This window comes from Zeus faber (assembly GCF_960531495.2).
Source record: "Zeus faber genome assembly, chromosome: 19".
NCBI classification, from domain to species: domain Eukaryota; kingdom Metazoa; phylum Chordata; class Actinopteri; order Zeiformes; family Zeidae; genus Zeus; species Zeus faber.
The window spans coordinates 20908678-20935991 of NC_137206.1; the positions used below are offsets into that span (position 1 = coordinate 20908678).

The 27314-nt window shown below is 40.1% G+C and overlaps 2 protein-coding genes across 2 annotated transcripts in view; both read left to right on the forward strand.

The window, feature by feature from the left end:
* Window positions 1-27314, forward strand: part of nebl (nebulette) — a gene marked incomplete at its 3' end in the record, with an annotated part of 82105 nt that overhangs the window by 33810 nt on the left and 20981 nt on the right. The gene's annotated exons all lie outside the window — the stretch shown is intronic.
* Window positions 12416-27314, forward strand: part of LOC307244733 (uncharacterized protein) — a gene marked incomplete at its 3' end in the record, with an annotated part of 31980 nt that continues 17081 nt past the window's right edge. The window contains exons 1-22 of the mRNA XM_080020035.1: window positions 12416-12494; window positions 13810-13920; window positions 14540-14650; window positions 14742-14852; window positions 15027-15137; window positions 15865-15975; window positions 16512-16622; window positions 16951-17061; window positions 18390-18500; window positions 19816-19926; window positions 20075-20185; window positions 20334-20444; window positions 20547-20654; window positions 21439-21549; window positions 21704-21814; window positions 23233-23343; window positions 23485-23595; window positions 24196-24306; window positions 24610-24720; window positions 26118-26225; window positions 26719-26826; window positions 27194-27304. Of these exons, the coding sequence (XP_079876161.1) occupies window positions 12450-12494; window positions 13810-13920; window positions 14540-14650; window positions 14742-14852; window positions 15027-15137; window positions 15865-15975; window positions 16512-16622; window positions 16951-17061; window positions 18390-18500; window positions 19816-19926; window positions 20075-20185; window positions 20334-20444; window positions 20547-20654; window positions 21439-21549; window positions 21704-21814; window positions 23233-23343; window positions 23485-23595; window positions 24196-24306; window positions 24610-24720; window positions 26118-26225; window positions 26719-26826; window positions 27194-27304 (2367 nt within the window). The 5' untranslated portion in view covers window positions 12416-12449. The remainder of the gene's footprint in view (window positions 12495-13809; window positions 13921-14539; window positions 14651-14741; window positions 14853-15026; window positions 15138-15864; window positions 15976-16511; window positions 16623-16950; window positions 17062-18389; window positions 18501-19815; window positions 19927-20074; window positions 20186-20333; window positions 20445-20546; window positions 20655-21438; window positions 21550-21703; window positions 21815-23232; window positions 23344-23484; window positions 23596-24195; window positions 24307-24609; window positions 24721-26117; window positions 26226-26718; window positions 26827-27193; window positions 27305-27314) is intronic.

Genomic DNA, 27314 nt, shown 5'->3' on the forward strand with positions numbered 1-27314 from the left:
ACACACACACACACACACACACACACACACACACACACACACACACACACACACTGTACTTGCATACATACAGCATATAGATGTAGATGTAGGGTACAATTTATTCGTAACTCACGATTCAAGGAAATATGAAACTCCAATATTTTCGCTTTGTCGCTCCAGTTTTGAATAATGAGGAATTTAAGGTTATTTGGCCATCTAAATCACTTAATCACCAGTTTAAATTGGGCTTTTTGTTTGGTTGTTTGTTTTTCCGTTCTGTTGTCAGATTAAGTACAAAGGGAACGTGAAGAAGGAGACATCCACCTCCCTCTACTCTCTCCTGCCACAGACCACAGAAACCCAGTTTGTTAAAGAACTGACTGAGATGCTCAGTGAGGTGAGAGTGTGTGAAAGAGAGATGGAAGGATGGATGGATATGTTGGGTGAAAACCACCTCAGGAGTCTCTTCTTCTTCTCTCTTTCTACAGAACAGGTACAAGGAGGAAGGGAGGAAGGAGATGAGCTCCAACCTGTACTCTCAGCTTCCTGAAACCACTGAGATGCAGCTGGCCAAGGCACTGCACAACTTCCAGAGTGAGGTACAGGATTGACATGCTTCATAGTTCATCGTTTCAAGCTCTTCTCTGCATTTTAGTTAAAAGTTGTATTCTAATTTTATTATTTTGTCATTGTCTAGATTAAGTACAAGGAGGCCGGAAAGAGGAAAGCCTCCGTTTCCCTCTACTCCCAACTTGCTGAAACTCCAGAGATCCAGCATGCCAAGGAGGTGTCACAGCTCCAGAGCGAGGTACACACACACACACACACACACACACACACACACACACACACACGTACACACACACACACACACACACACACACACACACACACACACACACACACACACGCGCGCACACTCCAAGAAACTTATCATAGTGTCTTCAAGCAGCAGAAAGGCCACTCACAAGCTCCGCAGTTGCAAGAACATTCGGAGCCCAAAGCACCGCAGACGCAGAAGGACCCTGAACCCACAGATAAGCCAAGAGGCACCAGAGCAAAATTAAATGGAGGTTGTATTTTATTCTGTTCTATCGCTCTCTCCAGGTGAATTACCGCCCTAAGGTGATGGTGAAAGGAGCATCTTCCTCTCAGTACTCCACACTTCCTGAGACCATAGAAACCCAGTTCGCCAGAGAGATGATGGAGATGCAGAGCGAAGTACTGGACACACACAAACACACATCTTGCTTCCCAGATCGATAATCATTATTTAAGGAAAGTTTAGTTCAAACTGCTTAGAAAGCACCAAAACTTTTGTATGGCAGCATTTAATGTACGCTCAGTCACATTAAATGTTTTCTTTCGTCTTCCAGAAAAGGTACAAAGAGGAGGGGAGGAAGAGTCTCTCTCAGAGCATCTACTCTCAACTTCCAGAAACCTCTGAGACACAGTTCGCTAAAACTGTCTCTGAACTGCAGAGTGAGGTACGCAACAAGCAGGAGGCCAAAGGAAAAGCATTTATGACATTTATAACATTTAATAATAGCTAATAAATGTTGCCAGATGGGTTTTTTTGTATAAATCAGTATAATTTTGAGAAACATGTTTTTCTTCTTTTATTATTATTATTATGATTAATAATAATATTAATCATAATAATTATAATGATAATAATGATTTGAAGTTATGCAGCATTTTTTTGAACTGCACTCACTGGACTGGACTTGTAATTTTTGTACTTTTTGCTTTCTTCAGACTCGGTATAAGGAGACGGGGAAGAAAGAAGTTTCCAGTTGTCTTTACTCGCTGCTTCCAGAGACGCTGGAGACGGCCCATGCCAAGGAAGTGTCCCAGCTCCTCAGTGAGGTCAGCGGCCAAATACTGTCCAATTCAGAGCTGGAGAAACTTAAATGTCTTTGGAGAAGTCCTGCAGCCCTGCGTCCATCCTGCATTAGCGTGATCACATTATTATCACCCACTCATTCACTGGGAATTGACAAATATTCCATTCTACAATTTAGTAAAATTTGTAGTAAATTATAAATCTTGGCCTCAATATGTTGATGCCATGCAAATGTGTGTTAATTATGCATCAACACATGGGCATTATGGAACCCTTTTTACAAATCATTAGTTATTTTGGCGACAATCCATGTTTCCATGTTGCAGAACTGGATCCACTCCTTGTACCTGCTTCCCATTAGCCCTGCATGATTTCTTTTTTTTTACTTTCCTCTTGTGGATGGAGCGGTGGATATTAAGCTGCATTCTTACGTTTCTCTCGGCTAAAGCAAAATGAACATTAGAAATTATGCTTCCAAATTTCCACGAGTCCCTTGACATCAGTTATAACATGCGGCCTTCCAGTAACATTATATCATAATATTCTCAGGCATGGCTTTTTTAACTGATTTGGTCCATTAAGTTACCTTCCATCACCTGTTTTTACTCCAGATTAAGTACAAGGAAGATGGAAAGAAGGAGATGAGCGTCAACCTGTTCTCTCTGCTTCCCGAGACCATCGAGACCCAGCACGCCAAGGAAGCATCCAACCTGCTGAGTGAGGTACAACATGTCACATCTTTCCATGGTTCCTGGGTGTGCAACGTCACATTAGGAAGCCACGGCAGGTCGGTAGTCATTTGGGTTTTGGTTCTTTAATGTAGGTGAAGTACAAGGAGGGACTGAAGGAGAAGATCCAGAGCAGCTTGTACCACCAGCTCCCTGAAACCACAGAGACCCAGATGGCCAAACAGCTCTCTGAGCTGCAGAGCCAGGTACACAGGAATTTTTAAGAAAGAGTGGAAAATCTCAACAGCCCTTGCTGCCTTAAAATAGAGTAAAAATGGATGTTGGAAAAAAATAAAAACAGTGTTGAATGGAATTCTGGGAATTGTAGTGTAAGCCACCGAATATAGATGACTTTATGGATGTCCACTTTAATGTGATTTGGACTACACAACTTTCCAATCTCAACCACCCAAGTTTTTTTGGGTTTTTTTTTGTGATTTTTGACTGGGATGTTAACGTCCAGAGGAGTTTCTCACCCATTCATTGTGTGTGACTGTGGACGTTTCCAGGCCAAATATAAAGAAGCTGGAAAAAGGGAGGTGAGCAGCAGCTTGTATTCCCTGTTGCCTGAAACCCTAGAGACCCAGCATGCCAAGGAGACATCAGAGCTCCTCAGCGAGGTATTACCGCCATTATTATTATTATTATTATTATTATTATTATTATTATTATCATCATCATTATCATTATTATAATTGTTATTATTATTATTATTATAACTACTATTATTATTATTGTTATTATTATTATCCTCTCGTTCTAAAATGTATTTTTCCATCCGCAAATCCCTCATATCTCATCCATAACGCAATATTTACTTCCTTCCTCACAAATGACCAATCATTTGAAATAGACACGATAGTTTCCAGTGTAACAATATAAAGAAACACACATTAATCTCAGTGTAAACTTAAAATGAGTGGTTTAAAAAAACATCCGTACGGAGGGAGAAAACATGTCAGCCACCCAATGTCAGTATCAAACAAAAAGCCCACAAGAAGCTTGAAATCCAGAAGGAAAATAATTGTTCTGGAAAACCTGGAAAATATCATATTAAAACATTATAGGATCAGTTTGGACTGTGTTATTCTGAGTCTGATCCCAGATATGTGCCAAATAAAGTGTTACTGGCTGGTCACTGGCCACTTTCTCAGCCATAGGGATTACATTTTCTGTATACCATATAATGGAAATAAAATAAATACAAGCCTTAAATGTGTTTAATTGGACAAACATTGGGTTCCCAGGTGAAGTACAAGCAGAGCAGTAAGCGCTCCTCGTCGCTCTACTCCACTCTGGCCGACACCTCGGAGACCAGCTTTGCCAGAGAGATGACCGAGCTGATGAGCGAGGTGAAACACACACACACACACACACACACACACACACACACACACGCGCGCACACACACACGCACACACACACACACACACAATCCCTCTCTTACAGAAAAGTAAATCTCTTTTAGGACAGAACATCTCCAAAATAGGTTTCTGCTAAAGAATACAGACAGAGGTTGTATCAGAGTTGTATCAGATTACCACAACCCATGTTCTCTATAGTCAGGTATGGCTAAATACTTGAAAAAAATGCTCTTCAAAATAATAACAATAATAATAATTATAGTAGGAGTGGTAATGATAATATTAATAATAATAATAATAATAATAATAATAATTATTATTATAATTATTATTATTATTATTATTATTATTTTTTTTTTTTTTTTTTTTTTTTTTATAATAATTCATTTGGTCCATAATTCATCTGGTCCATCACAGGTATTGAGACGTTTCATAACTACCTTTAAAAAAGTTTTGAACGCCTTAAAACCCAGGCAGCCCTCTGTGGGGCTGGGATTTGGGTTAACCCAGTTTGCTGGTGTTTGTGCCTCATACATTCGTCAGAAACGTGATAAACATCCGTCGAAGATCAAAGCCGCCATCTGTGTTGAGTCTCCTCATTTGCATGTCTTGTTTCGCTGCAAAATATGCACCTCCCGGTCCGCGCCGCTTTGTCCAGGCTAATCTTCTCAGGCGGACTGGATTTGGGATCACACGCATTCATGTCTCATAAAATAAAGGACACAACGAACGTCATAAAACACATGAAATAACAAAACTGAGAAATAAACAAGAAATTGGTTTGAGTGAGAAGCTTGTTTCCTTTAAAAATACACCATTATGTTCTTATTATTGATATATTTCTATTTTTTTTCTATTTAGTTTGAGACTGTTTCTGTTATTTTGCAGTCTAATGGTAAGGCAAATTAGTTATTAATGTATTATAAATCTGATCCAACTTTGATCTGGGTATTCACACTATAATCACAGTATTCAGTACACAGTATGTTATAACTGAAATGTAAGGTGTGGTAACTTATGATGTCTGTGAGAATATTTTAAAAGAGATCTTCTGTGATACTCTAAGCGTGCTCCAGCTGAGATGATGTACAGTACCTGATGCACGCTGTAATCTGAAGCGCTCTCGGAATAGATTTATTTGATTTTTTCATTTTTTCTTCCCAGAACAAATACAAGGAGGGCGGTAAGAAGAGCCTGTCTCAGAGCGTCTACTCTCAGCTCCCACAGACCGCCGACACCCAGTTCGCCAAAACCGTCTCTGAGCTGCAGAGCGAGGTGCGGACGAAGGAGTCTCCATCCAATGCCCTAAAAACAATACAATTAAATAAAAGTAACAATATAGCACAGAGCTTTTCATTTGCATTTTTTTATACAATTTCTATGAAAAACCTTTATTTTTTTCTTTCTAAAAGACATGCTTTTAGATAGAAAATGTTTTCTGCTATGATGAAGTACTTCACTGTCTCCATGTTGTTCTTTATATGATGGGATGCCATTTCAGATGAAGTATAAAGAGTCGGGGAAGAAAGGAGCGTCCAGCTCTCTGTATTCTACTCTGCCTGAGACTCTGGAGACCCAGCACGCTAAGGAGGCCTCGGAGCTGCAGAGCCAGGTTTAGATTACATACATTTATACATTACATATATACATTTCACTTAAAGCAGCATACACATATAGCAGCATATGGACTTTTCCACTTATCTACCCAAAGATGCTGGATTCCATCATCGTGACCCTAATAAACCTAACGGTCTAATTATTGATTTCTTTCCATAATGACTGTGAGATGTGTTCAAATTATGTTTTTGTTGAATGTTTTCTTTTGATCTGTGTGACTTTCCTTTGCTGTGGATAACTTTAGTTGAAGTACCGGGAGGGCCTGAAGAAAGGCCTCTCCTCCAGCCTGTACCACAAGCTGCCGGAGACTCTGGAGACAGCGCACGCTAAGGACGTCTCACAGCTCCTCAGTGAGGTGTGGACGGCAAGATAAATAAATGAATAAATAGACAAATAAATAAATAAAAATCAATAAATCATTGATAATAATAATAATAATAATAATAATAATAACAATAATAATAATAATAATAATAAACAAAAAAAATAATAAAAATATAACATTATTATTATTAATAATAATAATAATAATAATAATAATAATAATAATAATAGTAAAAATATAATAAAAACAATAATAAATCAAATATATAAATGAAATCTGATTGTCATATATAGAGCTGTAAACATGTTAATAGTGTTATAGAAGCCTTTGTCTTACATTTAGCCAAAGTTGGTATGTAATACACATGTGGTGACTGTAGAAGTTCTCCTTCATGTGTTTTTCCTGTATCTGTTCTCCATTAACACAGAAGACAGTAAGTGCTGGGTTTATCCAACCTAGGGACGAATAAAGCATGAAATAAGCTTGTTGTTTTCAAATTGATATTTTTAAAAGAGATCATGGCGATGTCACTTGATTGATTTTTTTGAACAATTTGTTTCTCTTGTTTTCCCAGATTAACTACAAGGAAGATGGAAAGAAGGAGATGAGCGTCAACCTGTTCTCTCTGCTTCCCGAGACCATGGAGACGCAGCACGCCAAGGAAGCATCCAACCTGCTGAGTGAGGTATTTCAACTTCAATAATCCTTTTTTTTTGTCCCAGTTTAACCAAGACCAAACTCGATCACATGTAATTTACCATACTTGTCTTTACCACAAGAACTTAAATGCACATATTAGATACTTCCTTGTCTCTCCCGTAGGTGAAGTACAAGGAGGGAGTGAAGGAGAAGGTCCAGAGCAGCTTGTACCACCAGCTCCCTGAGACCACAGAGACCCAGATGGCCAAACAGCTCTCTGAGCTGCAGAGCCAGGTAGAGACTGACATTTTAAGGACCAGCGTGGATTTTATAGAGTCTAGAAAGTAGCCATATCTTAATCTTTATTCACTTAAATTATGTTCGAAATAGGATTTACACATTTAAATTCAATTCAGGATGAGTGTGTGGTCAGATGATTAGTTAGACAGAAATACAGATTGGTATTTGGCTGTAGAGAGACATAGAGATGAATAATCAAATCCACAAATTCACAAATTTTTACTTGTGATTTTAATTTCAACTTGCAGAACAAGTACAAGGCAGCTGGTAAGAAAGAGGTGAGCAGCAGTCTCTACGCGCTGCTTCCAAACACCATGGAGACCCAACACGCCAAGGAGACGACAGAGCAGCTCAGCCAGGTACAGAAGCATATTTTATTTTATTTTTTATTTTTTTGTCAATTAAAATTTTTTTTTTTTTCCATATTTCAAACAGTAAGAGCATAACAACACAACATTGTGCCGGTTTATTTATGTTTTTGTTCTTTACCAGGTGAAGTACAAGGAGAGCGGTAAAAAGGAGCGCTCCTCGTCGCTCTACTCCACTCTGGCCGACACCTCGGAGACCAGCTTCGCCAGAGAGATGAGCGAGCTGCTGAGCGAGGTGACTTCTTTCGACTCATTACTAGATACAAGTTAAAAAAAATGTCAGTCACCATTCAAAGTTCAGAATTCTCTGGATCCTTACTTTTTATTTTTGGTTTATTCCAGAACAAGTACAAGGAGGAGGGGAAGAAGAGTCTTTCCCAGAGCATCTACTCTCAGCTTCCAGTGACCTCAGAGACACAGTTCGCTAAAAATGTCTCTGACCTACAGAGTGAGGTACCGAGAGACTTTTTTTTTATTGTTCTGCTCTCGTAAATAGTGTCACACCATCTCCATGTTATTGTTGATCTTATGGGATGTAATTTCAGGTGAAGTATAAAGAGTTGGGGATGAAAGGTGCATCCGGCTCTCTGTATTCTACTCTGCCTGAGACTCTGGAGACCCAGCACGCTAAGGAGGCCTCGGAGCTGCAGAGCCAGGTCTCTGTCTGTCTGTCCATCTGTCTGTCTGTCTGTCTGTCTGTCTATCTATGTATCTATCTATCTATCTATTTATGTCTCCTTTTTGTCCTTATTTGTGTTTTTCTTGTCCTTCTCTCATTCCTCATCTCTCCATCTCCAGCTGAGGTACAAGGAGGGTTTGAAGAGCGACGTCTCCTCCAGTCTCTTCCACCTGATGCCCGACACGAACGACACCCAGTTCGCCAAGCAGCAGGCGGAGATGCAGAGCGAGGTAGGTGGTGAGCAGGCTGGTTTCAGAGGCTTCTCTACATTTGTAGATATGTCAAAAAGAAGAAGAAAAATGTGGCGGTTCCCCTGCCACACGCCACCAAAGTGGCTTTTCCCGGATTCCCCGACACAGGCGGTGATGTTGAAGACAAACCATTTTACTGAAGAGGTTGGCAAGATATAACAAGCTGGGAGCTGATGGAACGTTGTCATGACAAAGGCTCCTGCTCATGTGTGTGTGGGGATGGGTGATTTAACCCATGCTCATCGATTGCGCTGATGAGCAACAGATGCACAGCCACCCCTGATCCCAGGGGTGGCTGTTAACAAGACCCAAGACTGGTGTGGCTGTTTGAATTACACCACCTCCACACCACAAAAAAATCATCATGAAAAATAGAAAAATAATTAAATGATCTTCCGTTTTATTGACAACATTTTTTGTTGTAAAAACTTGATAAGTTTGTGTAAAACAAAGACATAACACTTTTGATTGTTTGATTTCGAAATGATCTTATACTGATATAAACCATCAAATCAAAAGTTCACAAAACATTTTATTCTTGAAATAAGTTAAGGTGTGTGGAGCCCCTTTAGGGACATGAGCACAATATTTCTGCAAAAAAAGTTACTTATTTCACTACTGGAAATCACTAGAATTTGCATATTTCTTCCCAAGTAAGATGAAGAAGTAATGACAATGTGAGGCAACGTTTGACATGTATGTAAGACGTGTTTTCTCAAAGCCAGCTCAATAAATAGATACAATCAATTCTACAGCAGTCAATTTATCTCAAAAGAATTTAAGTATTTTCTGATCAATCGGATATATTTCAAGACCCAAGTCATTCCAATTTCATGCAGTAAATTAATTCTAATTGAATTTAAAGCATTTACTGTATGATGAACCACAGGATTCAAATCAACAAATATTTGCAAATTTGAAACAAATATCTAACCTTCATGGAAGCTAAAACACACTCCCTGTGTCCAGGGGAAAGTCCTTCACTGATGTACGATGCCCATGTCTCTTTCTATCCTCCATTTCCTCCCCTCCAGGTTAAGTATAAAGAGGAAGGGAAGAAGGAGATGAGTGTCAGTTTGTACTCGCTGCTTCCCGAGACCATGGAGACGCAGCACGCCAAGGAAGCGTCCAACCTGCTGAGTGAGGTATTTCAACTTCAATATTTTGTCCCGGTTTAACCAAGACCAAACTCGATCATGTGTACTTTACCATACTTGTCTTTACCATAAGAACTAAAATGCACATATTTGATACTTCCTTGTCCATCCCGTAGGTGAAGTACAAGGAGGGAGTGAAGGAGAAGGTCCAGAGCAGCTTGTACCACCAGCTCCCTGAGACTACAGAGACCCAGATGGCCAAACAGCTCTCTGAGCTGCAGAGCCAGGTAGAGACTGACATTTTAAGGACCAGCGTGGATTTTATAGTGTCTAGAAAGTAGCCATATCTTAATCTTTATTCACTTAAATTACGTTTCCAATAGGATATACACATTTAAATTGAATTCAGGATGAGTGTGTGGACAGATGATTAGATAGACAGAAAGAGCGATTCGTATTTGGCTGTAGAGAGACATAGAGATGAATAATCAAATCCACAAATTCACAAATCTTTACTTGTGATTTTAATTTCAACTTGCAGAACAAGTACAAGGCAGCTGGTAAGAAAGAGGTGAGCAGCAGTCTCTACGCGCTGCTTCCAAACACCATGGAGACCCAACACGCCAAGGAGACGACAGAGCAGCTCAGCCAGGTACAGAAGCATTTCTTTTTCTTTTTTTTTTTTGGTCAATTTAATTTTTTTTCTTTTTTTCCATATTTCAAACAGTAAGAGCATAACAACACAACATCACATTGTGCCGGTGTATTTTATTTTTTGTTCTTTACCAGGTGAAATACAAGGAGAGCGGTAAAAAGGAGCGCTCCTCGTCGCTCTACTCCACTCTGGCCGACACCTCGGAGACCAGCTTCGCCAGAGAGATGAGCGAGCTGCTGAGCGAGGTGACTTCTTTCGACTCATTACTAGATACAAGTTAAAAAAATGTCAGTCACCATTCAAAGTTCAGAATTCTCTGGATCCTTACTTTTTATTTTTGGTTTATTCCAGAACAAGTACAAGGAGGAGGGGAAGAAGAGTCTTTCCCAGAGCATCTACTCTCAGCTTCCAGTGACCTCAGAGACACAGTTCGCTAAAAATGTCTCTGACCTACAGAGTGAGGTACCGAGAGACTTTTTTTTTATTGTTCTGCTCTCATAAATAGTGTCACACCATCTCCATGTTATTGTTGATCTTATGGGATGTAATTTCAGGTGAAGTATAAAGAGTTGGGGATGAAAGGTGCATCCGGCTCTCTGTATTCTACTCTGCCTGAGACTCTGGAGACCCAGCACGCTAAGGAGGCCTCGGAGCTGCAGAGCCAGGTTTCTGTCTGTCTGTCCATCTGTCTGTCTGTCTGTCTGTCTGTCTGTCTATCTATCTATCTATCTATCTATCTATTTATGTCTCCTTTTTGTCCTTATTTGTGTTTTTCTTGTCCTCCTCTCATTCCTCATCTCTCCATCTCCAGCTGAGGTACAAGGAGGGTTTGAAGAGCGACGTCTCCTCCAGTCTCTTCCACCTGATGCCCGACACGAACGACACCCAGTTCGCCAAGCAGCAGGCGGAGATGCAGAGCGAGGTAGGTGGTGAGCAGGGCTGGTTTCAGAGGTCTATCACCATTTGTAGATATGTCAAAAGGAAGAAGAAAAATGTGGCGGTTCCTCTGCCACACGCCACCAAAGTGGCTTTTCCCGGACTCCCCGACACAGGCGGTGATGTTGAAGACAAACCATTTCATTAAAGACCGTGGCAAGATATAACAAGCCGGGAGCAGATGGAACGCATCATGACAAAGGCTCCCGCTCATGTGTGTGTGGATGGGTGATTTAAGCCGTGCTCATCGATTGCTCTGATGAGCAACGGGTGCACAGCCACCACTGATCCCAGGCCCAGTTAACTAGACCAAAGACAGGTGTGGCTGCTTAAATCACACCACCTCCACACCACAAAAAATCATCATGAAAAATAGAAAAATAAATCAATGATCTTCCATTTTGTTGAGAACATTTTGTTGTTGTGAAAACTTGATAAGATTGTGTAAAATAAAGACAAAACACTTTTAATCGTCTGATTTAGAAATTATCTTATACCTATACAAAACATAAAAAGTTCAAACAACATTTTATTCTCAATATTTCTGCAAAAGAAAGTTATTTATTTCACCACAGGAAGTCACTAGAATTTGTATATTTTTTTCCCAAGTAAGATGAAGAAGTAATGGCTATGTGAGACAATGTTTGACATGTATCTAAGACATGTTTTCTCAAAGCCAGTTCAATCAATGTATACAATCAATTATACGGCAGTCAATTTATCTCAGAAGAATATAAGGATAGGCTGATGAATCGGACATATTTCAAGACCCAAGTCACTCCAATTTCATGCAGTCAATTAATTGTAATTGAATTTAAAGCATTCCAATATATATGATGAACCACAGGATTCAAATCAACAAATATTTGCAAATTTGAAACAAATATCTAACCTTCATGGAAGCTAAAACACACTCCCTGTGTCCAGGGGAAAGTCCTTCACTGATGTACGATGCCCATGTCTCTTTCTATCCTCCATTTCCTCCCCTCCAGGTTAAGTATAAAGAGGAAGGGAAGAAGGAAATGAATGTCAGTTTGTACTCGCTGCTTCCCGAGACCATGGAGACGCAGCACGCCAAGGAAGTGTCCAACCTGCTGAGTGAGGTATTTCAACTTCAATATTTTGTCCCGGTTTAACCAAGACCAAACTCGATCATGTGTACTTTACCATACTTGTCTTTACCAGAAGAACTAAAATGCACATATTTGATACTTCCTTGTCCATCCCGTAGGTGAAGTACAAGGAGGGACTGAAGAATAAGGTCCAGAGCAGCTTGTACCACCAGCTCCCTGAGACCACAGAGACCCAGATGGCCAAACAGCTCTCTGAGCTGCAGAGCCAGGTAGAGACTGACATTTTAAGGACCAGCGTGGATTTTATAGAGTCTAGAAAGTAGCCATATCTTAATCTTTATTCACTTAAATTAAGTTTCCAATAGGATATACACATTTAAATTGAATTCAGGAGGAGTGTGTGGATAGATGATTAGATAGACAGAAATACAGATTGGTATTTGGCTGTAGAGAAACATGTAGATGAATAATCGAATCCACAAATTCACAAATTTTTACTTGTGATTTTAATTTCAACTTGCAGAACAAGTACAAGGCGGCTGGTAAGAAAGAGGTGAGCAGCAGTCTCTACGCGCTGCTTCCAAACACCATGGAGACCCAACACGCCAAGGAGACGACAGAGCAGCTCAGTCATGTACAGTAGCATTTCTTTTTTTTTTTGTGAATTCAAATTATTATTTCCATATGTGACCCACTGCAGATTGTAGGTTTTTTTGATGCTGTTTGACTTTTTTTCACGTTATTTGAAAGTGAACAATCAGAACTTCAAAACAACTTCACAACAACTTGTGCAAATCAAGTAAATGTTTTCAAAGCTATGGCTTGTTAATGACAAGGGTGCGCCATACTGTGTTTCTGAGATAATCACCCTCAACTTTTTCCCGACACTTGGCTTCATTCAGCCAGCTCCCAGAATGCAAATGAGTTGGATGACCAACAAAGTCACATGGCTACTTGCCACAAGGCCACTTGACATCCTGCTGAATGGGGACTTGACACCCTGCCGAATGGGGCAATCTCTGCATTGTTCTTGTGTTTTGAGGGAATGTTGAACAGCGTCATCGACACACAGCATCTTTGTTTTTAAAAAGGCTTTTATTTAACAGTAAGAATAAAAATGTTTAATAAAAGTGGAATTATTTAGGAGTTTAAAAGTGTGGACAACCCAACAAAATGAACAGCCTGTCAATAATATTAGTCTTTGTATATCAACCTTGGTGTGTCATTAAATATATAAATATGCGCACGCCAAATATCTTCAAAGTTCTTGGAGTTATTATGTGGGCTAACCCCAACCCTACCCCATAATCCATAACCCACCACAGAGATGAAAGCTTTCACAGACAAGTTAAACCGAAGGCTCCATGTCCGGCGCTTTAGCCATCTGTTTACGGAAGTGACGTCAGCTTTGACGCCACCTACACAACAATGTATCCAGGTGTGTGTAAAAATAGCAATATTTAAAGGTTGAACTCTATCAAAACGGTTTCACATTGTGACTTCACATCACGTGGAATATGGAGGTATGATCTTCACCTGGACGGTCGCTTTAAAGGAAATGATCGATTAGCATTGTTCAGCACTGTTCAGAGTCTCGGTAAGTGAACTGTTTCCCCATGTAATTTAACGGGAATATTTAACTTGATGGTTTAACATTTATCTACTATTTAAACATCAAACTCGGCTTTGAAAAAAGTTGAGAGATAAAAAAGATAAAAAAGATAAAGATAAAATATACGTTGAGAGATAAAGATTTGTGTTCCACAAAGGAACTCAAATCTTGAAAAATCGCATTTTCATTCTAGAAGGTTTTTTCAACTTATTTTGCAGGCTTTTAGAAATGCGCGACTAATCGGGTGTTGCTGCAGTGGGTCACATATTTCAAACAGTAAGAGAATAACAACACAACATAACATTATGCCGGTTATTTTTCTTTTGTTCTTTACCAGGTGAAGTACAGGGAGAGCGGTAAGAAGGAGCACTCCTCGTCGCTCTACTCCACTCTGGCCGACACCTCGGAGACCAGCTTCGCCAGAGAGATGAGCGAGCTGCTGAGCGAGGTGACTTACACACACACGCACACACACACACACACACACACACACACACACATACAAAGATATGGATTTTTAAACTCATTTGATTTTAAATCATTTATTTCAATAAATAACAGGTTTATTTTAGGACTTATATTTTCTTTTCCACGTTGGCAGAGGCCAAATATAGTATATTATATTATAAATTATATATTATATTACATTATATATTATATAGTATATTATATTTATATATGATACAAAATGATATTATATGTATATATGTATTATGTATCATATAACTTTAAATTGGAATTTCTTTTATTAAAAACTTTCCTTTGTGTGCACTCTTTATCCATCCATCTTTAACTGAGAAATTAGATGTCCAAAATGATATATGTTCAAATTACTTAAACGTATTGACTTCGTGAAAATTAAGTTCAGGTGAGAACTTGTTACTTTTGACAAGGGAGGAGGAGTGAAAATTACATGGAGATGAAATTAAGTTCAGAGCAGATAGTGACCCGGTCTTTAGACTCATCACTAGATACAAATTAAGAAGACTTTTGATCAAGTTTTTTCTGTCACCATTCAAAGTTCAGAATTCTCTGGATCCTTACTTTTTATTTTTGGTTTATTCCAGAACAAGTACAAGGAGGAGGGGAAGAAGAGTCTTTCCCAGAGCATCTACTCTCAGCTTCCAGTGACCTCAGAGACACAGTTCGCTAAAAATGTCTCTGACCTGCAGAGCGAGGTACCAAGAGACTTTCTTTTATTGTTCTGCTCTCGTAAATAGTGTCACACCATCTCCATGCTATTGTTGATATTATGGGATGTAATTTCAGGTGAAATATAAAGAGTCGGGGAAGAAAGGAGCGTCCAGCTCTCTGTATTCTACTCTGCCTGAGACTCTGGAGACCCAGCACGCTAAGGAGGCCTCGGAACTGCAGAGCCAGGTTTCTGTCTGTCTGTCCAGCTGTCTGTCTGTCCGTCTGTCTGTCTGTCTGTCTATTTATCTATCTATCTATCTATCTATCTATCTATCTATCTATCTATCTATCTATGTCTCCTTTTTGTCCTTATTTGTGTTTTTCTTGTCCTCCTCTCATTCCTCATCTCTCCATCTCCAGCTGAGGTACAAGGAGGGTTTGAAGAGCGACGTCTCCTCCAGTCTCTTCCACCTGATGCCCGACACGAACGACACCCAGTTCGCCAAGCAGCAGGCGGAGATGCAGAGCGAGGTAGGTGGTGAGCAGGCTGGTTTCAGAGGCTTCTCTACATTTGTAGATATGTCAAAAAGAAGAAGAAAAATGTGGCAGGGGAACCCAGGGGTGGCTGTTAACAAGATGCAAGACTGGTGTGGCTGCTTGAATTACACCACCTCCACAACACAAAACATCAACATGAAAAATAGGAAAATAATCTTTCATTTTGTTGGGAACATTTGTTGTTGTGAAAACTTGATAAGTTTGTGTAAACAAAGACAAAACACTTTTAGTTGGTGTACGGACATGAACACAATATTTCTGCAAAAGAAAGTTACTTATTTCACCACGGGAAATCACTAGAATTTGTATATTTCTTCCCAAGTAAGATGCAGAAGTAATGACAATGTGTCAATGTTTGACATGTATCTGAGACATGTTTTCTCAAAGCCAGCTTCATCAATGTATACAATCAATTCTATGGCAGTCAATTTATCTCAGAAGAATATAAGTATTTTTTGATGAATCACATATATTTCAAGACCCAAATCATTCCAATTTCATGCAGTAAAATAATTGTAATTGAATTTAAAGCATTTACTGTATGATGAACCACAGGATTCAAATCAACAAATATTTGCAAATTTGAAACAAATATCTAACCTTCATGGAAGCTAAAACACACTCCCTGTGTCCAGGGGAAAGTCCTTCACTGATGTACGATGCCCATGTCTCTTTCTATCCTCCATTTCCTCCCCTCCAGGTTAAGTATAAAGAGGAAGGGAAGAAGGAGATGAGTGTCAGTTTGTACTCGCTGCTTCCCGAGACCTTAGAGACACAGCACGCCAAGGAGCTGATGGAGATGCAGAGCGGGGTGCGTTTACTGTTTACGAAAGACTTTCTGGAGTAGAATCAATCCAATTGATGGAGTATACAGCACACTATACAGTATAGACTGCAGAAAACGATACACATTATATTACGAAGAAAAGTAAATCTCCACAAACGTGTATGAATAATAGCTTATACATATGATTCTATAAATACCTACAGACACGGCACGGTATAATGTTGATATACTGCATAAATCAGCAGCACAAGTACTGCTCCCGTCTAACTTCTGTCTATGGATGTGTATATACATTATATATTTATTTGTTTTTTATTTTTATTTATTTTTATTTTATTTTATTTTATTTTATTTATTTTCCATTTTATGTTGTTTCATATGACATGGGAGAGCATAGAGGTTATTTATGGTATATCTGTTTAACTATAAGAGCTGGGTGAATGGAAGGTAGCGAACAGATTGGATGAAAGCAAGGGTTAGGGTTCAGCCTTATCAGCGAGATGCTTGTAATTGGCCAAATTGAGAAGCCAAACGTTCCTGTACCTGCTTCTTTCTTCCAGGCTAAATACAAGGAGGCTGGTAAGAAGCAGACGTCCAGCTCTCTGTATCACCGGCTGCCCGAAACTCTGGAGACCCAGCACGCTAGAGAGGCCTCCCAGCTGCAGAGCCAGGTACACACATGCCCACACACACACATCCACGCACACACACATATACAAACACACGCATGCACGCAAAGACACATACACATACACACACACACACACACACACACACGTACACACACGCACACACACACACACACACACAGGCACACGCTCATTTTTAAAGTCCTGTAATTTTTATCTAATCTCGAAAATTCACATTCATTGAAATATTTATATATTTACGTATCTCCAAAGTAAAATGAGTTACCAGATTTATTTTTATCTGTCTGTCTGTCCGTCCGTCTGTCTGTCTGTCTGTCCGTCTGTCTGTCTATCTGTCTGTCTTCTCTAGATACTGTACAGAGAACAGGGTAAGAAGGAGCTCTCTGCTGCAGTTTTCCACCAGATGTCGGACACTCTGGACACCCAGTTTTCCAGAGAAGTAACCGGCATGCAGAGCCAAGTAAGAAAGTCAAATCAGATAAAACATTATTTTTCCACATTTTTTCGTTTTTCATTTCTTGATGGTTTTCTTTTCTGCAGATGAATCATCCACGCAGCTCTGGCGGCTATTAGCGAGAGCGTTGCTCAAAATAGATTTTTAGAGAAAGAACAGGCAGAACAAAAGAAATATTCTATTCACAGCAGGAAATCCAGGAAAGGTGTTGTTTTTTTTGTAGATTTTTCATTTGGAAAGCAGGAATTTGTATAGAAATTTGCTATAATTATATAATTCTATTAAATTGTAGTGTTATATTATTTTTTATATATTTACTCCCCACTCCCACACACACACAAACACACACACCAACACACATATCTATCCATGCCCATGGCAGCGATGACATCCTTGACATCCCTTAATACAAACACTTCACTTTGCCTCCATCCAGATGCTCCCGTGGATATCTGGAATCTTGTGTATTCATGAGAGCATGAATTAGTTAGCTGTGGCTGTCGTGATGTAACGGCTCTGTTAAACCTGTAGTGGGTTATGTAAGCTATAGATGAATGAATCCATAATGAATGAGTGAGTTTTCGCACCCCTCTCTGTGGGGAAAAGACATTTATATCATGAATTTTACAGACTGTTTGTCTGCAGGGTTTAAGTGAAATTGTTCTGCCAGGTAAAGGAGATTGTCTCTAATTACCTAAAAGCATCTTTTAAGAACAACAATCTATCTAAAACAGGTTGACAGATAATTCTTTGTTATTATTGAGAAACTTACCACTCTGCTGCAGCTTCTCACTGTGCTTCAATGCAACTTTTAAGGATTAAAAAACATGAAATCACAATATATTTTTTATTTTTTAAATAATTTATATCTACTTTTTTGCAATTGTCACAGTAGGTGTCGGTAAAACTTCCTGATTCAGTGGAAAAGTGTCAATAAAACCCTGAAAAACATGATGAATTGCATGGACCGCCCCTTTTTCCCCAGTTTAGAATATAAAGACTGTGGCAATTCACTTTGGCAAAGGAGATTTAAAAAGTGTTTTTTTTTTTTAAAGGCTTAAACCAATGCCCCATTGGAATGAATTTAAGCACAATGGGAAGCTGCAGCAGACTAGTAGGTTTCTCAATATGTGTGATGAACTGTTTTAAATGATGGGAACCAACATGTTCAATAAGACCCGCTATCAAAATCTCTGATATGAGGCCCTACACGGGTTTCATTAGCATTATGTAATTACAACGTCATCAAAGCGAGTGATTATGACCGCCTCGCCGTCATGTCAATGTGATATCCCATTCAATTATATTTAACCAGTTTTCTATTTTTATTGCAGAACAAGTACAAGGAGGAGGGGAAGAAGAGTCTCTCTCGGAGCATCTACTCCCAGCTTCCAGAGACTTCAGACACGCAGTTCGCCAAAACTGTCTCTCAGCTGCAGAGCGAAGTACGAATCATCCGGCGGAAAGATTAATTCAAATTAAATTCCATTTGGTTTCGCCATCATTGTCATAATATTTGATTCATGATGTTGTCATCATGTCTGAAGACGCTCTAATGCGACAAAAACCGTGGAGACTTTTTCTCAAGTAAACAAAATTCATGTTAGGTAAACGTGATGACATTAAAATATCTTCGACATTTGAGGTTTATTAAAGATTCAGTGTGCAGCACTCTGTAAAATGTGAATGTTCTGTGAGACGGGATGTGGGAGACTGGCTATACAACATGCCGCCTAACCCCCGGTGTGGTGGAGGAGCGGCAGTGCATTTGTGAATGCCGTGTAAAAAAAAAAGGTCCAAAAATTCAACCTCTCCCATGTGCATTTTTATTTTCTTATCTTTATTCATGGCGCCCATTTTTTATTCATCCAGAAGACGCACGTTTAAACGGACAAGCAGAAAGCCTCACTCGCACTCGCGCTGCCAAATTGTGTCAAGAGACGTTCCAGCATGAATGGAACGCTCCTAATACAACGCTTGCTCTGTTCATACATTTTTCATCTACCGTTTCTTCTGCTGGTATGTTTATTTTGTTTTATCCTTCATCTGACTTGAAACGCTAACGCCAACATAACTTATTGTTTTTCCACCCAGTTCTGCCTTCCTGCAGCGTCCCGCTCGCACTCACGTTTTACCAATGTGTTTATTGGGACCGGATTGCGCTTAAATGCATAATGGTATCTCATTATGCAAAAATGCAATTGTTGTGCAATAATTGCTATCTCATCAGACTATAGATAGATGTGTTAATATAATATGACTGTACTCGTATTTACTATGCCAACATATTTACTAGCAGCCTACTATCATTGCATTTTATGTACTTACTTAAGTGTAACTGCTACCTGCCCATTGTGAGCTCCCTGTTACCCCCTGTTTATATTTTTACGTAAATTGTTTTTCATCTTATTCAGAATGTAGGAACATTTTTTTGTTAATTTAAATTTTAAATAAAATTTTATTTTAATTTCTTTATAATTTATTATATACTATTAAATTTATATCTATTTTTTTTTTACATTACTTGCAGTGTTCAATCAACTTCTGCTGCTGTAACGCCTGAATTGATCATTTCCAATTCAAATGAAAAATTTGAATCAATTTTCAATTGATTTTCATATTGTATCGTAATCAGAGCATAATGTAGCATAGCTACGTTGCTCATCCAATAGACAATGAATGGGGTGGGGTGTTTGCAAGAGGCTACGACACAATGCAAGTGTGTTTTACCGATTGATGGTTTCAAACGACTTGTTTCAGGTAAAGTACAAACAGGCGGGCAGACGGACGCCTGGCAGCAGCCTGTACTCTGTGATGCCAGAGACCTTAGAGACCCAGCACGCCAAGCAGGCCTCACAGCTACAAAGCCAGGTAGTGCACGCACACACACGCACGCACGCACGCCCCTACACACGCACACACGCACACACCTACACACACACACACACACACACACACACACACACACACACACACACACACACACACTCATCAAGCACTAACTAATGTCTCTGTGCAGGTGAAGTACAAGGAGGGTTTGCAGAAGGAACTCTCCTCCACCCTCTACTCCGCTCTCCCTCAGACCATCCAGACCCAGCTCGCCAAGGAGGTGTCAGACATCCAGAGTCAGGTAGGGTACCACACACACACACACAGACGCACGCAGGCACGCACGCACGCACGCTCTCACACACACACACACACACACACACACACACACACACACACACACACACACAGTCTCTCTGATCATCCCTCTGCTGTATGTGGTGTTGCAGGTGAAGTACAAGGAGGAGGGTAAGATGGAGTCCTCCTCCTCTCTGTACCACCTCCTCCCTGAGACGGCAGAGACCCAGTTCGCCAAGCAGATGTCGGAGATCCAGAGCGAGGTACGGTATCCTGTAATAGGTATTCTCTATTCTCCATTCTCCCTATTCTTTCACACATTTTATTTTGTATGTGTTGGTGATTCTTTTCTATACTGTGCGCAGCTAAAGTACAAGAAAGATAAAGAGGAGCTGCCCAGTACTATATACTCCTTATTGCCAGAAACACTGGAGACCCAGTTTGTCAAGGAGATGGCTCACACACACAGCGAGGTGGGGAACTGTGTGTGTGTGTGTGTGTGTGTGTGTGTGTGTGTGTGTGTGTGTGTGTGTGTGTGTGTGTGTGTGTGTGTGTGTGTGTGTGTGTGTGTGTGTGTGTGTGTGTGTGTGTGTGTGTGTGGCTGTGTGTGTGTGTGTCATTCATGTGTGTTACACTGTGTATTGATTAGGTAGAAAACCATATTGAGAATTGACTACCAGAGCTGGAAAGATATTTTAAGTGGTCGGTCTATTTTAGCTCTCAGTGTCAGTGTGGGGACGGACCAGAGATAAGGAGAAACACAACCTACTTGAACTTTGAACTGTTATTCAATGTGGCTTTCATAATGCGCTCTGTTTAAGCCAAAGACACGTTATTTTATTTATTTAATGTTATGAGTAAAAAATTATGTGAAAAAATGTTAAAATGTGGTTCCTGAGCCCAACCTCTGCTCAGTTCTTAACAGGAAATCCAAATGGTTGGGAACTGATAAGTCTCACCAGTGCGGTCATGGAATTGCTAGGCTCCAGGATGGACCAATGGGGACGTTTAGGTCATAACTGCAGCCAATCAACATGACTGGGGATCGATTTTCAGGAGTAGCGACTCAGTGGCTCTTAGAGTTGTAGTAAAAAATATTATTGGGTGCAAGAGTGAGGTACAGTAGGTTATTTTCTGTGTGTGTGTGTGTGTGTGTGTGTGTGTGTGTGTGTGTGTGTGTGTGTGTGTGTGTGTGTGTGTGTGTGTGTGTGTGTGTGTGTGTGTGTGTGTGTGTGCGCGCGTGTGTGTGTGTCTCAGGCTAAATACAGGGAGGCGGTGAAACAGCAGACCTCCACTTCTCTTTATTCCAAACTCCCTGAGACCTTGGAGACGCAACACGCAAAAGAGGCCACACAGCTCCAGAGTGAGGTCAGAGGCCATCTATCTATCTATCTATCTATCTATCTATCTATCTATCTATCTATCTATCTATCTATCTGTCTGTCTGTCTGACTGTCTGTCTGTCTGTCTGTCTGTCTGTCTGTCGATCTATCTATCTATCTATCTGTCTGTCTACCTACAGACCAGATACAAGAAGGAAGGCAGGAAGCAGATGTCTTTCTCTCTCTACTCCACACTTCCTGACACCACAGACACACAGTTTGCCAGAGAGATGACTGATCTGCAGAGCGAGGTATTTCCCTTCACGTTGCACTTTGTACTTCTGCTCCTTCAATTTTGATCTGCCAATTGGTGCATTCTTTTTCTTTTTCCTTTAACTTTGCTTTATTTTTTTTTACATGCTTAGTGTTTTGAAAATATCTACATTGTTGTAAATATAGTGTAATTACTTTTATATAACAGCTTATTTTTTGCTCCTTGACTATATATGATAGATATATACGGTATATGTATGTATATATATATTTCTTATATTCTTGCATTGTTGGGATTGGTTTGGACATTAAGCAGTTCGGTGCTCATGTGACGACTGTACTAGTAAGTAAACCAAATAAAAATGTGAAACTTGAAACATATATGCACTGTACATAAAGAGTACATACCAACACACATGCAAACATGTGACATATATTTAGTTTTGATCTTTCTTTGCTTGTTTTTTTTTAACTTTCACTTTACTTAAATCGTACTTAACATGTGACACATCAAGGCCAATGTTCTTTATCTTTCATGATATTTATACCTATTTATAACCAATGAATAGGTCTCTATCTTCACTCCTTGGAGTTTTTGTTCATGAAGTAGGTCATATCATGGACATACAGATAGAATATACACCAGCCGCAACATTAAAACGACTGACAGGTGAAGTGAATAACATTGTTCATCTCGTTCCAATGGCACCTGTCAAGGGGTGGGATATATTAGGCAGCAAGTGAACAGTTAGTTCTTGAAGTTGATGTGTTGGAAGCAGGAAAAATGGACAAGCATAAGGATCTGAGAAACTTTGGCAAGGGCCACATTGTGATGGCTAGACGACTGGGTCAGAGCATCTCCAAAACGACAGGTCTTGTGGGGTGTTCCTGATATGCAGTGGTTAGTACCGACCAAAAGTGGTCCAAGGATGGAGAATCGGGGAACCGGTGACAGAGTCATGGGCGCCCATGGGCTCATTGATACACGTGGGGAGTGAAGTCCAGCTTGTCTGGTCCGATCCCAAAGAACAGCTTCTGTAGCACAATTTGGTGAAGAAGATAATGCTGCTGTGATAGAGAGGTGTCAGAACACACAGTGCATCACAGCTTGCTGTGTATGGGTCTGTGTAGCTGCAGACCAGTCAGAGTGCCCATGCTGACCCCTGTCCACTGCTGAAAGCACTTACAATGAGCACATGAGCGTCAAAACTGGACCACGGAGCAATGGAAGAAGGTGGCCTGGTCTGATGAATCATGTTTTCTTTTACATCAGTTGGATGGTCGGAGTTATGGTCCGATCCAAGGGAGCATCTGTGGGATGTGCTGGAAAAGCCCGATCCATAGGGGCTAATGTCTTTTTGCCAGATACCACAGGACACCTTCAGAGGTCTTATATATGTATGTGTATATATATATGGTTTTAAATGTCTCACTCTGTTCCTGTTTGGGCCCTCAGAACAAATACAAGGAGCAGGGTAAGAAGTCCCAGACCATCAGTGTTTACTCTCAGCTGCCAGAGACCGTGGAAACCCAGTTCGCTAAAGCTGTTTCCCAAATACAGAGCCAGGTTAGCTCGTCCATTCTGATACTCCACAGTGGAACCCTGATCAAAACCTGAACTCTTGCACAAATATTCTCTATAGCTAAAAAATTGCAGGTTTTGGGGATTTTAAGTGACTTCTGATTGTCGTGTTGTCTGATTTTATAGACAAAGTATCAGGAATCAGGAAAGAAAGGAGCGTCCAGCTCTCTGTATTCTACTCTGCCTAAGACTCTGGAGACCCAGCACGCTAAGGAGGCCTCAGAGCTGCAGAGCCAGGTACACACACACACACGCACACACACACACACACACACACACACACACACACAAAGACTAAGGAGGCAATTAAAATGGAAAAAATAGTTATGACTGGCCAAAAGGTCTTCATTTACCAGAAGGTCCTCACTGCAAAGGTTTAAAACTCATGGTGGTCCTCACATATATAGTAATTCAAACACGCACACACACACACACACACACACACACACACACACTCACACACACACACACAAAGACTAAGGAGGCAATTAGAATGGAAAAAATAGTTATGACTGGCCAAAACGTCTTCATTTACCAGAAGGTCCTCACTGCAAAGGTTTTTAACCTTTGCAGTGAGGACCTTAAGTGTAACTGTAGTAATTCAAACACACACACACACACACACACACACACACACACACACACACACACACACACTTACACACACACACACACATATATTTATTACCATAATGAACCCCTCCAATTTCCTTGAGACATCCCACTCTATTAGACTGAATAGTGATTTGATATGTTGAAATGAAGCCCGTCTAATAATTTCAACTGAATATACAACATTCATATAAAATCTTTCTGCTCTTCTCTCTCTTGATGAAGTTAAAGTATAGAGAGGACAGTAGGAAGGAGGCTGCCAGCTCTCTGTACCACCAGCTCCCTGAGACCACGGACACACAGCAGGCCAAAGAGCTCAGTTGTGTCTACAGTCAGGTATGTTAATGTGTATTTATGTACATACTATATATATTTTTAGATCTGAAATGATGTGCATATGTATATATATATATACATTGTGAAGAGTATCGTTTTGCAACAGGTGTTTTATTGTATGTGTTTTTTTCTCGTATTTCTATGGGTTTTATGGGATTTTAAATTCCTTAAACAGGAGCCAGTAGGCGTGTGTTTATAGTGTTTATGTCAGTCTTTTGTATTTTTTTTTGGACGTTGTCATTTTGTTTGAGTCCTGCCGATCTTGAACACGGACATGTAAAAGAACACATTTCCCCCCCGCAGGCCAAGTATAAAGAGGAGAGCAAGAGGGAGATGGGTAAGAATCTGTACTCACAGCTGCCGGAGACAGCAGAGACGCTGTTCGCCAAGCAGATGTCGGAGATTCAGAGCGAGGTGAGCAAGGAGAAGGCGGGTTGAAATGTGAGAGTGAAGTGAAATGGGAAGACAAGAAAACCAAATTAATTTTAAATAAAATGTAATATATTTGATTTTAATGTATTAAATGTAACGTTGATTTTTTTTTTAATTTGCTGTTATTTATTGATTTATTTATTTATTGTTGTTTATTTATTGAAATAAATAATTTTATTATGTTTAATTACATTAAATTACATGAAAATATGAATATAAAAACGATTAATAATAAAAATAGAGGAAAATTATGTATGTTAGATGAGAATAATTTACATGTATATCATCAAAGACCCTTGACCGCTTGCTTTCACTTAAAGCAGCATTATGTAACTTTTGCTTTTGGCGCCCCTACAGTTTCTGAGTGCAATTGCACTTTTACGCCACTCATAAAACTCGGTCCGGTGTCGGAAAATATTTTATTTTATCAGACAAATTTGAACCTTAGCAGTCACGTTTCAATGACAGTCTATGTTACAAATACAAATATAATGTACACCTAGGTTACAGCGGCTCCGTGGGCGAGAGGGCGCAGGGAGGACCAGAGCCCCCTGCTTGGGCTGTAGGTACCAGATGTGCTCGGCCTGCCAGATCGGCTCGCACCACGAGTCAGAGGGTGAAACAAACCCCGTGGCACAATAAAAGTGCGCGTCTGGCCCGTCTCACCTACACCACCGGGAAGCTGGAGCAGCTACTTTTTGTATGAGCGTCATAATGTATGTGTTTATGATTTCTGTTTTTTGTTTTTTTTCTTTTTTATACATTTAACCAGGCAAAAAAAATGCTAATTACGGGAGCCAAACATCAAGAAAGTGACGTAGTGGCGTGAAACTTAACGTACTTTTCTGCGGTTTCATACTCAAACACAGAAGTTACATTTTGCAAGAACGGGCGGTCAGGGCGTTGGTGGGAATGAAAGATGTGCCATTCTCCATATTACAAGACAGTGTACCATCAAAATGATTCTGAAGCTGTTATTTTAAGGTAAAAAAGATAAATAGTGTTGCTTTAATATCAATTCATATGGGAGTGAGAATTTCGCAATAGAAGATACTCTGGCAGGGAGCATCCACCAAGTAATCACAATTCGAAATAATATTTCACACATTTTAGGAAATAATATTATCAGGAGCTTTGTTGTGTGTGTTGTGTGTGGCTCTCTCCCTCTCTTTCTCACACACACGCACCCACACACACACACACACACACACACACACACTCACACACACACACACACACTTACACACACAATACAACGCTAATTTCAATACATTTTTACACAGTAGGATTATTTTGAATTATTAAAAACGCTATTTGAATCGCGTGGCCCTGAAGAGCCCTCCAGTGAGTTTTCCTCCTCCTGTCTGTGTGTTTCCCAGTCCAAGTACAAGAAGGACAAAGAGGAACTGTCCAGCACGTTGTACTCGCTGCTGCCAGAAACACTGCACACCCAGTTTATCAAGGAGATGGCTCACACACACAGTGAGGTGGGGAACCGTGTGCGTGCGTGCGTGCGTGCGTGCGTGTGTGTGCGTGTGCTCACACACTCGAGTGTGTTATCTCATCACAGATACACTCTGAATTCCTCGTCTATTTCAGTGTGTTTATCACATTCAGACCAGCTGGTCTATTGATAAGACAGCCTGTCTCTTTCTCTCTCTCTCTGTGTTCATCATTTCATCACTTTTTCTCACCTTGTGTTTTTGTTTTTCTCTATCTCTCTGTCATTCTCTTTCTCTTAATTTCGTCCTCTTTTCTGCTTCTCTACATTTCTGATTATCTCTTGTTCTTTGGCTGAATCTACCCCTCCGTGCACGTGCGCCTGCCCCCACTGCTCAAAACTGTCCTTATTCTACGTTATCGAACGTCTTGTAAATCAAATAATGAATGATGAAGTTTAACTATCAGTTATTTTTCTCGGGACCCCCAAGAACCACTTGATGGACCTCTGGGTGTGTGTGTTTTTTCTGACCGGCACAGCTGAAGTACAAGGAGGGGAAGAAGGACGCTGCTAGTTCTCTCTACCATCAGCTCCCCGAAACGCTGGAGACCCAACGTGCGCGAGAGGTCACTGAGCTGCAGAGTCAGGTACACACGCACAGATAAAAATGAATGAAATATCATAAAAAATTACTGTATTAAAAAAATAACTATATCAATAAGCTTGGAAATGAATATTGATTGATTTATTATTGTTATAGACAGGGCAGCAGAATTGCACAATTTTCACTACTATACCTGCAGTAGATATCTAGAATCTAAATACAGAAGCACTGTACCTTTTTTCAATCATCTTAAATATTTAAATTAATTATGAATTAATTAAATCCAAAGAAGGCATCAGATTAAATGACAATTCAACCCAACATCGCTGGAGAAAAATCGATTTAAATGACAAGGAATTGACATTCCGGCTCTGATGTCATGATGTTTCTGTTTTTCTTGTTTCCTCCAGAACAAATACACGGAGCAAGGGAAGAAAAGTTTGTCGTCCGCTCTGTACTCGCAGCTCCCGCAGACGGCTGAGACGCGGCTCGCTGCCAAGATGTCCGGCCTGCAGAGCCAGGTAGGATCTG